The following is an 18,956-nucleotide window of genomic DNA, read 5'->3' as shown; positions in this document are numbered from 1 at the left end:
TGGTTTATCTGTGTTTTATACAAACTTAGCTTACTAAGTAATTGAGGGACTATTAATTTCAACACCACATCACGGCATTTGTGAACACCTCACAAGTTTCATACATTTATTACTTGTTTTCATTCATATGAAAGTTTGCTATTAGAGGATTATGTCTATTAAACCAGAATCACGGGGGGGGGGGGGGGGGGGGGGGGGGGGGGGAGGGGAGCTCTGACACCATCTGGTAAGCAGTGTAAATAACTTTCAATAGAAAATATTTTTCTCTTTGGGCATGGAATAGGGTAGATTTCAAGAGTTGCGTTGCAAGCCTTGTTATATATTATGAATCACTGGGATAAGACCACAGGGACTAAATCCGTTTTGCGCTTGAACTCTGTGATACCATAAATATAGAAAGGGGTCTAACTCTGACCCAGATTAATAAATCAAAGGCCTGAAGGGCTTGAGAGTCGACTCGCACTTCATTGTCAACAGGAATAGGTAATCTTGAAGGAGCAAGATAGTAGTAATCAAGGATGACGAACATCGTGTGTGTGAGTTCACATATGCACGCTTCTTTTAGCAGGATTTATACTTTAATGCATCATGCCTGTGTAAAGTGACTAAATTTGACTAAGTCATGACCGCTGCCATTTAAATTACATATACATATCCAACATTGATGTAAAGAGTCATTGCTAACTGATGATTGTACTAAACAATCCATGATGTAATGATTGGAGAAAAATCATTATGTAGTCATATAGTACTTTATATCACAACAGAAAACCCTCAAATAAGCACCACAGCGGTTGTAAGAAGATACCATCCAACAAAAAAGTTTAGCAAATCAATTCCTTGAGTTTAAACTTTAGTCAATGTTACAATGACTATGAAGTTGACATCTGTAAGAAACATCGCTGTTTTTACTGTACTGACTCTCCGTGCATATTTTGAAAGTTTATTCAGCAACTAGTCATAAAATGCCACCATCAAAACAATAAAGAAAACAAAAAATGTTTGTCAAACAATACAAACATACAACAATACCCCCCCCCCCCCCCCCCCCCCCCCGCGGTGCAGAATTGAAAAGGGTTATACACGTGCATCATTTAATTGATAATGCATGTAGTACCAAGCCAATTCAAGTCAAGATGTTGAGAGGACAATATCTTCCTATGCCCAGAGTGGACTGACCCTTGGCCTTTGACCATGTGACCTAAAATAAATAGGAGTCATCTACTCCATGGGATGTACCAGTGTACCAAGTTTAGTGTCAATCAAGCTATTGATTCTTGAAATATAGGAGACTTACATTAATTGTCTATTTAATTGATATAAACTTTAAACAAAGAAAATATCGAGTCTGTTAAAACTTTTAAAATTGCTACAAACTCTCGTGCTTTGCTGATATTAACATTATTTCCCCGAAAATACTGCTATGTAGTGTGTATAAGGACAAGATTGCCGTTTTCTTAAAAAAAAACAAATTTGCTGCACTGTATACAAATTTTAGTGCATGCTTTTTTGGGGTTTTTTTCTTTAAAAACTTTGCTCCACTGTATACAAATTCTAGTGCATGTTTTTTTGAGAACTTGCATTATTTCCACAAAGATTTCTCGTGAAGTTAAATGCGATTGTACACACGAACAATGGTATTTCCACAATTTACATGCCCCCAAAGGGGATGCGAATTAAATATATTTGGCAAAATACTGTAAATGTGATTATCTATATCTGACTGTAGAATAGTCTGAAAGCGAAAACATAACAAACTGAACGTGTGTTCCTCGTCTCACCCCGGTAGAGTCACATGGTTTAGGCTTTGACACACTTTTGAAGAGGCCTCGACGTGGAGTATGATCGGTAGTAATAGACCAATATTTACTATGCTTTTCCAACCTAAGAAAGCAAGATATTACTTTCTCTACTATAAAATATTTACTTACACTAAGTTATTTGTTTCTTGTTTACGAATCTATTTTTGTAGTTGATATATTTATACACACGTACGTCGCATGTTTAATGTACAATCACCTGTGACATTTATTGGCTTATTTTGCTTACATCATGTATTCATGCGCACTATGTTTAGTTTCTTTAAACGTATTGAGGGGACTCATTTGAATTACATTCTTATAAGAATGTCAACATACATGTATGATATGTCTTCAAAACCTAATGAAGCTGTTCAAAAAAGCAAATGAAATTTTTTTGAAGATCTTTGTGTGCGGGATTTATTTGCTGTCGGTGTAAGAATAAACAGAAAGTTTGTGAGCCGCGATAATCCGCACGCCGTTGACAGCAAGGAGTATCTCGCTTCGCGAGCCGACTCAAAAACTACCCACTCGCTTTAAATGCCAACAAAAAATCAGAAACTAGGTGCGGTATGCGTAATTTACCGGTCTCCTTGCATAGATTAATGTTTTAACTACTTGCATGCAAAATTTCAAGCCACAGGTATTAAAAATAGCAGGCCTATTGGTCTCTCAATTTCACCTGTTGATCGGGACGTTAAACAGTTTATACAACCAACCAACTTTATAAATTGTGGATATCAAGGAAATTTTATTGTATAATAGATATACAATAGAGAAATTTCAGCATAGGAGTTATTGCCCATGTCGACATTTTATGCCCCCCCCCCCCCATTTTATGGAAAAGTTTTATGTGGGACCTGTCGGTCGGTCGGTCTGTAGATCAAGTCTTATCCATTCAATATCTTAAGAACCCTTTGTACAGTGGTACAGGGATAAATAAATTCTATAGATTTTGGGTTCATAATGTATGGTCAAAGATCAAGGGTCAGGTGAGCTAAAAACTATAAGACAAACAAAAATATTAAGACGCCATTACTTTACATGGTTACTGGTTGTTTGTTTTGACTTCAGATGGACATGTTTTGTTACTGGTTACATAATCTATGTTACATTTCAGTAAGGAACACAGTTATGTGCTTCGATCAGAAAAAGAGTCCTGAAATTAGGACAAATATATATTCATATTCAAATACAATGTATTTTCAAATACATCCAAATCCAAAATATATAAAATGCCTTGAAAGCTTATGGAAGTCTATTGATTGTTGATTGATTGAACGTTGTTTAACGCCCCTCTCAAGAGTTTTTCCACTCATATGGAGACGTCACCATTGCCGGTGAAGAGCTGCAAAATTTAAACCTATTCTAACCCGGATCCCCATGGGGCACTACCTGGAAACTTAAGGAGGACTGCACCATCGAAGAGGACTACACCAACGAAATGTGATATGGATGAAAAATGGAGGATATGTACAATACTATTGAAATTGAAAACTTTCAAATCTACTTTATCCCGTGGGGATCCAGATTAGAATAGGTCCTCAGTACTCTTTGCTTGTTGTAAGAGGCGACTAAATGGGGCGATCCTTCGGATGAGACCGCAAAAACCGAGGTCCCGTGTCACAGCAGGTGTGGCACAATAAAGATCTCTCCCTGCTCAAAGGACATAAGTGCCGAGCATAGGCCTGAATGTTGCAGCCCTTCACTGGCAAAGGTGACGTCTCCATATGAGTGAAATATTCTCCAGACGGACATTAAACAATATTCGATTAACCAATCAATCAATCAATCAAATCTATTTATTTAGTCCAAAAATTGCAGTTATAGTAGATACCAGGTAGTGATGTGAAAAAAATATAAATCCCTGCTGAACTTGAACCCGTGATCTACAGATTAGCAATTGATACGCTTCTTAAAAAAATTAAAACGTTCATACTCGGGTGTTTATAGAATAGATAAACAACGACCGACGATGCCGGGGCAATGGCGCTAACCTACAGCGCTAGGCAGCCAGGTAATTAAATCCAAAAGGAATAGACACATATTGCTGATATCTATATTTCCATTCATGTTTTGAAGTTAAACATTTTTTTTTTATATCTGACGATGCAGTATAAACCTCCTTAACAAATATACTTTACATACATGTACGTACTTCAAGTACATGTATTCTATTCTTAGTATACCAAGTTCTTACATCATAGTGTGAAAACCAATGTTGTCTCCCCACAATATGTTCCCCACCAGCAAACGTGTGGGTCGTCAGTCGTTGTTATTGAATTCAAAGTCTTGATCTTCTGTGCAAACCTTAACTTACTAATGATACCATTTCCAACATGTTTGAGAAAACCGGATATCGTGTTGCAGCACTGTCGCGATAAAAGAATGAGGAGCGGATATCACGTGCCTCTGTTATACTGCTGCTTAACATGCAATATCGCAATATTCACTTCCGCTTTGCACCTAAATCGCTGTTAGCACTGTATGAGGACGATCTATTTCCCCCCGATTTCCTGCCATTTCAACTAAAAGCTGTTTTGAAACAAGATCAGAATTAACCCGACTTTATGTTATAAGTGAAATTCTATTGTTTGAACCTGTTCTGATCGACTTGGAGATGCATGTGAATTTGATGTTTCATATTGATAGTACACGCGCAGTTTAAAATATCGATTGCAGATTTTATATTTTTTACCTGGTTTTATATCCTTTTAGATTTTAGACACATGCACCAACAACATTTTATCTATTTACAATACATGTATTCATTTTCATTCATACATGTACATTCGATCGACACATCCCAGTGAAATCGAAATAAAAGACGTCAGTTGTCAATATCTACTTCATATTTGGATATTTTTCAAAACATAAACGTTAACGGCAAACTTACAACTCATTTTATGACAAAATTTTACGGAACAATTTCTTCTCCACCGTCAACTTCCCATGTTTATGTAGCAATATTTCATTATCACCTGTACATGTTTATTTCTCTGAACTGATTCGATAAGCGAAAGCATGTTCGGTGTATGATCAATTCTAAAACAAAGGCAAATAAAATGTTTCAGGAGGTCCCGTGGGATAAGTGATGTTACAGGGGGTCCCGTGGGGATCCGGGTTAGAATTGATCCTCAGTACCCCTTGCTTGTCGTTTTAGGCGACTAAAGGGGTTGGTCCTTCGGATGAGACCGCAAAAACAGAGGTCCCGTGTCGCAGCAAGTGTGGCACGATAATGGCCATAAGCGCCGAACTTAGGCCTAAGTTTTGCAGCCCTTCACCTGTAATGGTGACGTCTCCATCTCGGTTTTTGCGGTCTCATCCGAAGGACCGCCCCATTTAGTCGCCTCTTTCGACAAGCAAGGAGTACTGAGGACCTATTCTAACCCAAATCCCTTCTAGGTTGAAATCAGCATGTGTTTTAATTGAAATATATCATAATAAGTCTTCTCACTAGAGATGTAATGATATATAGGTCTAATGGATATTCAGTATTTGTAGTTTTGACCTTTCAGAATCAAGACCCATCCTTCAAGTTGTATTTGATTTTGACCTAAAGGTTTAAATTCAACAAGGGACACAATCTAGTCTAGATAATAACGTTCGATTGATTGTTTTTACGTCTCACTAGAGTGTTCGGTTGGTTTAAGAGCGATTTTGGAACCGTATTTGATTACATATTCCATTTTTATTTAAGTTTACTGTTCCTGGTGTCGACCACGTGGTTCAAGCATGACAGAGGATTCTTACAAGAAATGTAAACGATGTTGCAGGGAAATGTCATGTGTTGATGAGCATGACGATTGTTATCAACATCAGTCTTGCTCAGAAGCTCTTCCTTGTGAGGTCTGTAGAACGTGGTCTAAAGAGAAACGTGGTGCTGCACGGCGCGTATGAGAAAAAAGCAAGCAGAAAAACAAAAAGCCAAAGACAGTGTCAAGTTCCCGCGGGACATTTGTTTTCAATATGTTGACTCTACGTTAGAGTTTCCGACTGTTCTGTTCTCCGAATAGATTCCTGACAGAGCCCTATTAATAGGCCAAGTCATTTCTATGACCAAGTGAGCCAAAATGTTGCACATCCAGTGGGTATAGCCACTTCCACTCAGTATGTAAGGATATAAAGCGCCGCAAGAACATATGAATACATATGTATTATGTTCCCACCATGGGTGATGAGAAATATGCACGGTATTATAGATAAGAGAGTTACCGAGTTACCAAGGACCGGCAGAAGGAATTAGATCAAGATGGGTCAAGTATTAAACGCAAGAGATTTAGCAAGTTTCAACCTCTGTACAGAAACGTTTCAGATTAATCTGAAGATGATCGAGATGTAGTCAACTTTTTCCAACCCAGGCCTAGGTACATCAAAGGTTGATTAGAAAGGTTTTGTTTCCAGAGTTGCATCAGATCTCGGTATTCCTATATGAAGGAAAATACAAGTCATATGCTGCCGAGTATCTATTAATTAACTCCAAAAGAGGCCAGACAGTTCAGTCTTCCTTTAGAGGGTTCGATAGTACGCGTGCTTGAAGAGGTTGATAAAGAGTAGAATTATGATCGGAAGATCAGAAGTTCTTGGTGAATGACGACCACTTTAAAAAGTTTTGCTCCTCACCAGTTAGATGAAAACATTAAAGAAGGCATCATGTGTTCATCTCAACTTAGAACCCTGAAAGGTACAATGCCTTATAAGTTTAACAATACATATGAATCTACAATGAGTTTAGAAGAATGGACATGAGCTCAAGACTATTTTTGAGACAGATTTCCTATGGCTCATTGATAACAACTTTTCTAGGTAGAGCAGTGTCTGATGAGGACAGACAAGAGGCTATTCAGGCTTTATCTCAGCTGTTTCACTCTAGAATGGCCGATGTGACTTCCAGAGTTATGTTTAACTATGGTACTGCTAGAAGTCTTTATCATGAAGACATGGCTTTTAAAAACAAAGCAACCGAGAATAAATTGCTATGCCAGTCTGCAATTGGTCCTAAATTGTTTGGCGGAAAGTTTTTTTTGGAGGTTTTGAATAGCAATGCAGAGAATCTACGAGATGCAGAGCCATCACATAAAATTGGCTAGAAAGGAAGGCTGTGCAACTGGTCCTAGTGCAGTTTTTACCCCACGTCAGAGTCAAACGAGCTCTCCTCGGATGCAACCATTCAACGGTGTCTCGTACATTAACTATGAGGGCGGCACAAATCAATGCTACTTTGTTGACATGGGAGATTTTCAGTGGACAGTGTTGTTCTCAGTGCAGCTCACATACCCGGAAAGAGGAACATCCTGGCAGCCGATGAGAGAACATCTTCAAATGCTCAAAGCTACATGGATAAGAGCATCAACCAGAAGAGTCTATGAGGCTAGACTGCAGATATACAGACAGAAGCCGGTGTAGTAAACAATGTGTCAGTCCGTATTCTGCCCCTATAGAGGACATGGCAAATTTTTTGACATATTTGTTCGAGACAACAGGATGCAGGGCATCCACTATCGCCGATTATAGGGCAAGCTATAATCACAGTTCACAGGGGACTAGAGCAAGAGTACAGCAAGTTCTGAGGAGATCTTAACTGACTTGATAAATGGGATTTTCAATTCAAATCCTTCAGTTCAGCCATCGTTACCTAATTGGGATTTGCCAACGGTGGTATGGGCTGATTGAACACCCTTGGAGTCTGTAGATATCTAATATTTGACATGGAAAATTGTACATGTATTTCTGGTAGCTTTAGCATCTGCAGCAAAGTGAGGGAAATACATGCTTTGTCAGTCAATGAAACAGACATGATTCTACAGAAGGGTAGGATAAGTATATGAGGGTCTGGGGGTCCTCCCAGTCCGACAGTTGATTATATACAATAAACGGACTTTATTTCAAAGTCACCATACTTCTAAACGGTAGGGGTCTAATTATTATATATCGAAATTTCACCAAAAATTGCAAGCGGTGCAGCTGGTAAAAAAGAAAAACCAAGATTTTATAGGACGACAATTTTGTTGTTCTTATAGATGTTTATAACGTTGAGTGTCTGTGCGCTCATGGCCATATTCATAACAACCCATTCATAAGATAAACACTGAAACAGCCCCTATTCACACAAGATGAAACACTTCAATCTTTTTTCAAAACGAGTTTATTGTAGATTTGTAAAGATCTACAACTTATCATACATCACAAAATATGTCACTTGGTCATCTCTTCTTCTCTGTTGTCCACTTCACAGCACTAATGTTCAATTATAAATATAATCACTAGGTTAAGAAGTCAGATCACCCCATAATGAATGGTTAACAAGGCTGCCTTAGTTTTGATCCTCTGCTAGTCTGACTGCCTTCTGATCTACTTCTTCAATAGGGCCCACCATGTAGAAAGCTACTTCAGGGATGTGATCGTATTCACCTGTAGCGAGTAAAAAGAAAGTATGAGATCTTTGTCAAATCAAAATTGGAAGAGCACTACAAATACTTATTAGAAGTACCATCAATAAAATTTATGAAAATATTCCCAAGGAAACTCCAGTTATTATCACATGCTAAAGAAAGTACCGATTGATGGACACTAAAGTGATTTCTAAAGGCCACCTGCAATATAACAGCCCTAACTCAAAACTCTATCACAATATCATAACTGAATCATAAGACATGCAATTAATGCTGAATTGTCTCACCTTTACTACAAATTTTAGTAATTTTACTTCACATTATTGATTTGATATTATCTGTCTTAATGCTATTATAATTTCCTTTTACTACTTTTATAACATGCTGTATAATTTTTATTGTGTGCAGCGCTTTAGAGTGGTTATTTATAGTCATATAGGGCGCTATATAAATAAATATAGTTATTATTATTATTAAATACTAGCAAAACTGTCAATTTTGCGACTTTAAAACAATCAGAAGTCACTGCTAATTCTTTTTGTTACAGCCAAAACACAATCAGTTTTCTGAAATTCTTATTGTTATCAAAATAAAAGTAACACAAAGGCATTGCCCCAAACTATTCCCGTCATATATCTATGACAAATTCTGAATGTTTTATTGCAATTACGATCACTATAAAGTGCTTAATTTGTGAATTAGTTCGGGAGTCTATAGTCTCGAGTTCTTCAGAAATGCATGACCTTCTGTAATGGACAACTCCTTGGTGTACAAGAGCATACCAATCAAAAATTATTTTCCTGTGTACAACAAATTTATTATACACCGTTTCAACAGGAAGCATTTCTGTTTACATCCCTATACAGACACATACAGATATATTTCAAATGTATCTATGATTAAATTGCACCTCCATTTCACACTCACCATGTAGTACTTTCTCAAATCCGGTGATGGTTTCTTTGAGTGGTACATATTTTCCTTCCTGTCCTGTGAAGACTTCGGCGACCTGGAAAGGCTGGGATAAAAATTTCTGGATCTTTCTGGCTCGGACCACAGTCAATTTATCCTCTTCTGACAATTCATCCATACCCAAAATGGCAATGATATCTTGAAGTGATTTGAAATCCTGAAAATTCAAATGAAAATTTAGACAAACTGTCTGAGAGAAAGAAAGATGCTTAGAAATTTAATGATACAAAGAACAACACAATTACTTTCATATTGAATATAAATATTTCTACTTTCTCTTATGTTTATCAAATGCAGATCTGTATCAGACTGAATTTTTAATACAAACATTTGTATACTATTGTGCGAAGCATTTCAAAGAATATCTTCAAAAGTTCGGAACAATCAAACGTACCTGTAAAATCTTCTGGACACCACGGGCAACCCTGTAATGTCTTTCTCCTACAACATTTACATCCAGAATACGAGAGTTGGAATCGAGAGGATCCACAGCAGGGTAGATACCCAGCTCAGAAATACCACGAGACAACACAGTTGTGGCGTCCAAGTGAGCGAAAGTGGTGGCAGGGGCAGGATCTGTCAAGTCGTCAGCGGGCACGTAAATAGCCTATAATTTAAAAAAAAAAACCAGACACATAAATAGCCTGTAACTGAAAACAGGCATATATAACAAGGGAGGGTAATCTTTAAAGTATGTAAAACAAAATGTACATGTATAAGTATTAAGCTTAACTAGATATATGTAGAATTCGAATTCACAAACTAGGAACATGGTACATCGGCTTGAGGAATTTACCCATAAATGCGTAAAAAGTTGTGTGAACAAACAGAGTTGTCGAAATTTTTATATTTCTATTACCCCTGGAGGTCATTATTTTTACAAACTTGAATCTGCACTATGTCAGAAAGCTTTCGTGTAAATGTTAACTTCTTTAACCCAATGGTTCTTTGATCACCTATTGTGGCCCCAACCTACCCCCGGGGGCATTGAATTGAACAAACTTGAATCTGCACTATGTCAGGAAGCTTTCATGTAAATCTCAGCTCTTCTGGCTCAGTGGTTCTTAAGATTTTTAAAGATTTTCCCTATATATTTCTAAACTTTGATCCCCTATTGTAGCCCCAACCTAACCCGGGGGCCATGTTTTGAAAAGCTTTCATGTAAATCTCAGCTCTTTCTGGCCCATTGGTTCTTGAGAAGATTTTCAAAGATTTTCTCTATTCATTTCCATGTAAAACTTTGATCCCCTATTGTGGCCCTAACCTAACCCCCAGGGGCCATGTTTTGAACAAACTTGAATCTGCACTATGTCAGGAAACTTTCACGTAAATGTCAGCTCCGCTGGCCCAGTGGTTCTTAAGAAATTTTTTTAATGACCCTACCCTAATTTGGCATTTTTGTGACTATTTCCCCCTTGAAGGGTGCATGGCCCTTCATTTGAACAAACTTAAAAGCCCTTCACCCAAGGATGCTTTGTGCCAAGTTTGGTTGAAATTGACCCAGTGGTTTTGGAGAAGATAAAAATGTGAAAAGTTTACAACAACGCCGACACTTGCAGACAACAGACAAATTTTGATCAGAAAAGCTCACTCAAGCCGTCGTCTCAGGTGAGCTAAAATGTAATAGCCTCAGGGTTATCACTAGAAATTATTGAAGACAAGTCCCGGACTCATGGTTTTTAAGCAGCTTGAGTCCCATGAAAATTTGACGAGTTCCATGAGTCTTTTTTATATATACAATCAAAATGGAAGCAGTACAAAACATCAATTTCAAGATTTATTTTTAATCATTTACGACTTGGCCTCGGAAGACTTAATTGTCCATGCCAACAGAAGTACTTCCCCGAATCTCCAATCATCACAACAACCCTATTCAATATTAAACAGCATTTTAATCAAATTATTACTGTGATAAAATAAATGCCTACTAGTTTGGTTTGCCGACGATCTGTAAAACCAAAATTTACAAAGTACGCTACTTTCAATTCCAATAAAAATGGCTACCGGAAGACAAATATATTTAAATATAGATCCCGATTTGTAAAAAAAAAAAAAAAAAAAAAAAAGAAATAAAAAAATAAGATTAACTGCCAGTGGCAAAATGTTCTTCATTTTGTATCTTATTTAATTATCTTTTGAATATCATATTCTAATTCGCACCTAGTTGACGGACAGTAAAATTATGATTTTGACTCGGAGTCCGTGACGTGTCCACGGGACTCGCCATATGAGACAAACTTGCATCCCAAATGAATTTTCGGCGTCTAGGACGCAGATTCTTGCGTTAGTGACAACCCTGAGCCCGGAAACAATTTGTGGCAGGCATTGATACAAATTTTCTTGAAGTCATCAAATATCTTGATCACATGTGCGAGTGAAACAAACTACATTTGTGGGGGACCTACAGATGTGAACATAGTAAATATTCCCTGTCATGTAAAGACAGTACACCAAAAACACATCACATTACTTGTACAGTACATCAAAATCACAATACCTTTATCAGTCCAGTATATCAAAAACACAACTCCTTACCTGTACTGATGTGATGGATCCTTTCTTGGTTGTAGTAATTCTTTCCTGCATGGTACCCATGTCGGTGGCCAGGGTTGGCTGGTAACCTACAGCTGAGGGGATACGACCCAGCAAGGCAGACACCTTCAATTAGACATACCAGTCATCAATATACTGCTACATTCATCATCTTAAGTACATTACATCTCGGACAACAATCTCAGACAACAATCACAAATCATTCTACAAGACTCAGAAGAAATTCAGCATTGTGCACTTTGATTTACTGTGCATCATTTACATTGCAAGATTCCTCTCAATCTGAAATGAAAATCAGGTCAGCCCCATTTACCTCTGATCCGGCCTGTGTGAAACGGAAAATGTTGTCAATGAAGAGTAGCACATCCTGTCCTTCCTGATCTCTGAAATACTCGGCGACTGTCAGACCTGTGAGAGCAACTCGAGCCCGAGCTCCTGGGGGCTCGTTCATCTGTCCGTACACCAGTGATACCTGGAATCATAAATATATGTGTATACCAAGTAATCAGTTTGCAAAAAGAAATTCGTATTGAAAATGTTTTTCAGTTTTGTTTTCATTAATACATTGCAATTGACTTAATGAATTTTATACAAAATCATAATAAATATGCCCTACACACTTCAATCTAATCTTTATGTACACATTATGTTACCTTAAATTCCCATTATTACACATAATCATCTGATAAAAGTTCAGGGCTGTGATAGCACTTTTCGGAACAGGGATCGGGTCCCATTTAATTGGGAAAATCATTGTTTTTTGATAAATTTTCAGTCTTTACAATTCAAGTTAAAAGTTTTAAACATAGGAATAACAAAACAACCCTCTTTCATTTATATATTCATTAAGCTCTTGGCTGCTTTTTTCCCTGCCAGTTTAAAGTTTACAATAAATCTTTAATTCATAAATGCATTTAAAAGGGAAATTTTGATTTTAAAATTGGGAAAATGAGACACTTTTTGGCATTGAGAATGGTCCGATATTTGATCAAACTTCAAGGGCCTGACAGCCTGAAAGTTGATAATACTAAGAAATCACAAACATACTTTTATTTCAAATTATATAAATTCCCTGCAAAAACAAATTCTGAAATTAATAAGTATCCCTTTCACTTCTGAAAATGAATTCTCACCTTGGAGGTATCGTCTGTGAGACTGATGACTTTAGATGTGATCATTTCATAGTACAAATCGTTTCCTTCACGAGTTCTCTCCCCTACACCAGCAAATACGGAGTAACCTCCATGAGCTTTGGCGACGTTGTTAATCAGTTCCATAATCAACACAGTTTTACCTACACCAGCTCCACCAAACAATCCTGTAGTGAAATAGACCAATATATCCCATCATACTATTCCGGAACTTTTCAATCTTACATTGTTTAGTAATGGATCAGTCTGAAGAAACTAGATGCACCGTAATGTTTCAACTGCTTATTCTCAGACAGAAGAATTTCTTACCAATCTTTCCTCCCTTGGAATATGGGGCGAGCAGATCTACGACCTTGATTCCTGTCTCCAACACTTCTTGTTCGACACTCATTTCAGTGAATTCAGGAGCCTCAGCATGGATTGGTAAAACACTGCAAAACAAAGTATTAGGCAAACTTAACTGAATCCGCAACTTAACCTGTAAACAAAATTATTTCTCGCTAATTTCGAGCCCTGTAATCAACAGACATCTTCATTAGGTCTCCGATACCCTTCTGTCCTTTACAAACCTTTGGTCTATATAGAGCTATCTGAAGTCAGGAATGATATTTCAGCCCATGTAACTAATGACAAGCTCTAACTTTATCTCAATAGTTTTAAAAATAAACATGTTTGAATTTTTTTTAATGAAAATTCAAATCTATAGGATAGAAAAGACTACAAGAACAGAAAATGCAAATTATAGCAATGCAGGAGAAAATTAGTTGATTTACCATTATACAAATGTGTGATCCCTTTACAGCATACAAGATTATCATTTGTTTACAAAAAGGTTTTTGTTGTGGAGATATAGTCCGGAGGTATCCCTAACACAGATGACTAATGATAATAGCTTTGTGCAGGTTCTATCATGTCTCTCAACTTACATTAGCAAGATAAGATTCAGTATTTCTATCCTTAAATGTTTCTGGTACTGAAAAACGGTACCATTGAATCCCAATATCAAATAGTCAAATACTATCAATTTTTCCCAACTTTGTTTTATAGAAAGTAGAAGTCAATATAATGGCACTTGTTTGTAAAATTGTAAACAATAAATACTTGTTTATTCTTGAAAATATAGTATATATCCGGTGTACATTTTAAAACAAATGCCATTTGTTGACATGAAAAAAAAAATTCCTTCTTTGTTTCATTTTTATGCAGTTTTCCCAAGATTGAATGGGCATCAGTACCATTCAATGACCATGGATTTACAAGGAGAAAACAGTACCCCGGAGACCTTAATCTAGCTAAGATGCCCTCCAAGATGCATCCATGATGATCGATAGTGCAGTGAAATTGGAATTCAGGAATTCAATACACTCATGCAAATGATATGATTTTTTAACTGTTTCAGCATAGGACACAATAGGAACAGTTTAATGGTACTATCGGTATCTCAAGCAAAGATTAAACACATCAGGGCACCAGAAAATAGACCATTTCCCACCATCCAATCACGACCATAACCACCAACCTTCACCACCCGAATTTAGTGATTTTACACAAGTTCTTAAAAATATTAATTTGATTTTCCTTTAATTCATCATTGACTACCAAAACGCTCCTCAAGAATATTCAAGAAAACTTACGTTTCAGTCTTGACGGGCCCTCTCTCATCAATGGGTTCTCCAATGACATTGATAATTCTTCCCAGAGTTCCTCTGCCCACAGGAATTCTGATGGGGAATCCTGTGTCGATACACTGCGCTCCTCGTACCAAACCTTCAGTTCCATCCATAGCAATTGTTCGGACCACATTTTCACCTACAAACCACAATTTTGTTGCCAGAACACCATTCCTTTACTTCTAACAGTTAACATAAGGATGAACATCCTTTCAGATCAATTGAATTTTTTTTTTTATATCAGACACCTAATCAATCAATTTTGTCAAAGTCTAGGCAGTTAGTTTACTGGGATAATATGTGGCCACTAATTTGCAAATATTGAGGAATTTCACAGGATTTTAATACCCCCCCCCCCTAATTTTTATCCCCAGGACCATCATTTCCCTTAAAGTTAAGACCAAATATTGGACCCATTCACCATGACAAATTGTGATCCATTTCCCCAATTTTTTTTAGTATTTTGAAAATATATTGTACAATGGAAATTGGTGGGAGAAAAAAAACAACAACTGATAAATAGAATCCAGAACTCAATAAAATTAAATTTGTTTTATTTTTCTTAGGTTTTAAACTTTATTTGAATGGAATAAACAGCAAATTCTATTTTTCTAAAGGTGATTTTCCCATTTAAAGAGACCCAGTTCTTGTACCAAAAAGTACTAATTTATATTTACTAGAATTATTTTTTTTTTTACCACTAAACAAAGTAAATTTCAAAGTTTTGATTTCAAAATATTACTGAACAATTTCCATTCATTCTCCAAACTGATATACAGAGGTTCTAAAAGCAATATTAGCAGTCAATTTTTTGTCAGAAATTTGACAGAAACTGTAATTGACAATTTCAATGACAGAAAAAATATGGACTTATAAAACTTTTGTAATAAATGTTTGTGTGTTAGAAAACCCATTCTGAGCTCTGAATGAAGCAAAATTACTAAATGTCTTCCTGTACCAAAATTGATTTATTTATATAATTCTAATTAAGTATTCAATAGAACCAATACTTCATTCTAATAAAATCTTGAACTTAGTTTTAATTTTATTGATGACTGCAGTTAAAGTTTCAAACAAAATATCAAAATAGCACACTTTTAATGGAAGATTGAAATCCTTAGAAGAATATTACTATCACACTGTTGTCATTACACCCATAAAAACTGAATCAAGATTTTTCTCAAATTTCGTAAAATTTTGAAAGTAGGAATATGATTTCGGTGTAAAAAAAATAATGTATATGCAACCTATGTGTACAAGTTTTTAATGAAAAATGGCAAAAGATGGAATAAAAATATATTGATTTTGGGTGAGAAACACTAAGTGTATAGCAGCATAATTTGTTCCAATTTGTTCCCAATGCAAACCTAAATGTTGGGCAACTTCTAATACTAGTCTAGGCTGTCTCTCTTTGACCTCCAAAGCGTTGAGAATCTGAGGTAGTGCATCGTCAAACTGTACATCCACGACAGCACCGATGACGGCCACCACCCGACCACTAGCCACTGGTGATGCTGTCGCCTCAGCGGTTGCTGCATACTGACGACCTGGTAACAAAAAATATTCATGTTAACTCTTTGAAAAGTTTCAGACATAAAAAATCTTAATACACCATGTACAAAATTCAAGTACTGCTACAGTACTGCAATCATATTCCCAGATGTCATGCATTTGACCTTCAGATTGTTGACAGACTTCTCAAAGAAAAGAAAAATCAAAGACCATTAAATTGAATGTAATTCATGTTAAAGACAAAAACTTTTTACTAAGAATGAAGAGTCTGAAAATACACAACATATCAAAAGTGCACGACGTGATGGGAATTACTGTCCATGATATGAGCTCGAATTTCCTCGACATTCAACATTTACCCAAATCATACGACACCCACGTTGAAATTCGACAATGCACTTAACAATATTCATTAAGACGACACAAGAAGACAGCAGCACCCAGAAAATTAAATTATATGACTTTATCAACACTGTCCATGACTTTGTGTGTTATTGTGATTGCCGAATCTCCGAGTAGGTGACCTTTGTCGGTCGAATGTGCTCGTTAATTTGCAAGTCCCCATTATCAAATTAAAATATCAAACAACAGACAAGATCATTGCAAAATGAGTATCTCAAAAGCAACTCAATGAATTACTAGAATGAAAACAGAAACCTAGGTTTGGTGGGAAAAATACAGTCTGTAAAATCTTGAGGGTCAAACAGTACGTCAAATGCCGGCATCGTTATTGGGCAGGTAACTTATGGAAAACTGAACACCTCCTGCATTAAAGAATACTTACGATTAATGAAACATGATGGAACAGCCCTGTTTGTCTGATTTAATGTAGAAGACACAGAAAGACCGCTTCTCGAGGCGTTAAATACCCCGGTCCACGCTTTCCTTGCTGCGTTCATCATGGCGACAGTGCAAGGAGATTTGTCACGTGACTGCAAGTGCACGATGGGAAAAATAATATCAAAGTACTGAAAGTATTATACGAAAGCCGGCTGGGCTCATTTTTGAGAAATAATAATCTTCAGAAAAAAAAAGTCTACCTTGGTATAACGAGCTAGAATTCTCGTAATAACGGATTAGTATCTCGTAATAACGAGTATCTCGTTATAACAAGTTAGTTATCTCGCTATATTTTAAAATAATAAATCAAAAAATTTATAACGAGTATGTACATGTCTATCTATGAGTATCTATATGTAACTTATTTCGTTAATCTCGTTTAAACGAATTAATTACCGCGTTAAAACGAGTTATCATATCGTTAGATCACGAGTTAATCATATCGTTATAAAGAGTTATCGCATCTCGTTATAACACACTCACCCCCATTCCTTCCAAAAAGATATTTCTTATATCAATATTACGCGTTGGAAAAACAAATGCTCATTTTAATTTTTGTTTTCTTCTTCAAAATTCTGATTATGAGTTGTTTGTATGTATTATCTGATTATGCATCTATTCATAGTTTTAACGGCTTAACCTATGATGTAATGCACGATGTGAATTAATGTTCACGATATAAGCGATTTGATGACCGATTTAAACTTTTAAAAATGAATATTCATGTACATATATGTATCTTAAATCTTTATGATGCATTCGATAATCTTGTTATCTATATTTATACTCTTGTATATGTTATATCTTGTTCAATTTATCGAATATAAATAACAAGATTATCGAATATAAAAAAAGATTTATTGCATATACATAAAAAAAAAAATTGCGTATAAATATCAAGATTATCGAATATAATCAAGATTTATCGAATGTGAATAACAAGATTATCGAATATAAATTAAAGTTTATTGCATATGAATAACAAGATTATCAAATATAAATCAAGATTTGAATACTTGCACAACGTTTACACACCATATTCCACATAATTCTTATGAACAGCTGAAAAAATATTTATATTAGTTTGCAAAGCAAATTAACATCACCGCATAATAACAATTTTATATCAATATTGACCAAGTCAAGCATGAATACGCCATTAAAAAGATTATTTCTAGAGTATTTCTTACATGCGAAAAATATATACATATGTATATAAATGATATACATCTTCGCCGTGTCCACTTGTACAAAACGGAGAATTTGTAATATTTCGTTTATATAAAGCTTATAATGAAGTATACAGTTGTATCTTAGCTTTGTATGAATAATGTAGATATATTGTTTCCCAAAAGAATTATGATATTATGATGGTGGTCTTGTAGTGTCTGTTATTATATTTTTGCGAAACGATTTGATTGAGATGGCTTCTCTGGCTTCTACATTTAATAAATTCCACTGTTTTACGGAGTCAGGTTCAGACGATTTTTTGAATGACTCTCACCTGTATCTTGGAATATAAGACTTTGTTTCGTGTATAATAAGGGGACATATTTATTTCATAGAGCATTTATTTTATTCATATATCGTTATGCTTGATACATCCCAGTGAACTCGAAATAAAAGACACCACACTCTTCCATATCTGCTTGATTTTTGGATAATTTATTGACCATAGATCGGCAAACTAACAACTGAAATTTATGACAAACGTTATGACTTCAGCTTCTCCATCATCAACTTCGAACATTCATGTTACAATATCCCATTGTCACATACAGACATATTTGCAGTGATTTTATTTTGATGTTCCGGAATTGTATCTGGTTATTATCAACAGGGTCTTGTTATCGCATATGTGATAATACGAGCTCCTTCCACCTCAGGGGCGTAGCCAGGGTACTTTTGATATGGACGCCGGAGTAGGCAGGGGGTTAGCCTTAAGGGTAAATTTTAGACGATTTCTATGTGTGTATTCGACCCTCCTGAACGCATTTTTCGTACAGTGTACACTTTATAAAAATTGTTACGCAGCAATATTCGAGGTCTGTTCTGTTTTTGTACAAA

At 36.0% G+C, this 18,956-nt stretch overlaps 1 protein-coding gene across 1 annotated transcript; it reads right to left on the bottom strand.

The window, feature by feature from the left end:
• Window positions 1–7,786: 7,786 nt before the first annotated feature.
• On the bottom strand, window positions 7,787–17,011 carry LOC125665751 (ATP synthase subunit beta, mitochondrial). Its single transcript, XM_048898562.2, has 10 exons — window positions 16,834–17,011; window positions 15,905–16,084; window positions 14,502–14,676; window positions 13,177–13,298; window positions 12,850–13,034; window positions 12,030–12,188; window positions 11,699–11,821; window positions 9,558–9,770; window positions 9,119–9,320; window positions 7,787–8,210 (listed from the first exon to the last, which is right to left on the bottom strand). The coding sequence occupies exons 1-10, from the start codon at window positions 16,949–16,951 to the stop codon at window positions 8,113–8,115; spliced, it is 1,575 nt and encodes a 524-aa protein (XP_048754519.1). The 5' UTR covers window positions 16,952–17,011; the 3' UTR covers window positions 7,787–8,112.
• Between the last annotated feature and the right edge of the window lie 1,945 nt (window positions 17,012–18,956).

Source organism: Ostrea edulis, chromosome 10, assembly GCF_947568905.1.
Source record: "Ostrea edulis chromosome 10, xbOstEdul1.1, whole genome shotgun sequence".
NCBI classification, from domain to species: domain Eukaryota; kingdom Metazoa; phylum Mollusca; class Bivalvia; order Ostreida; family Ostreidae; genus Ostrea; species Ostrea edulis.
Note: the sequence above shows the minus strand (reverse complement) of the source record. Positions and strands in the feature narration are given on the sequence as shown.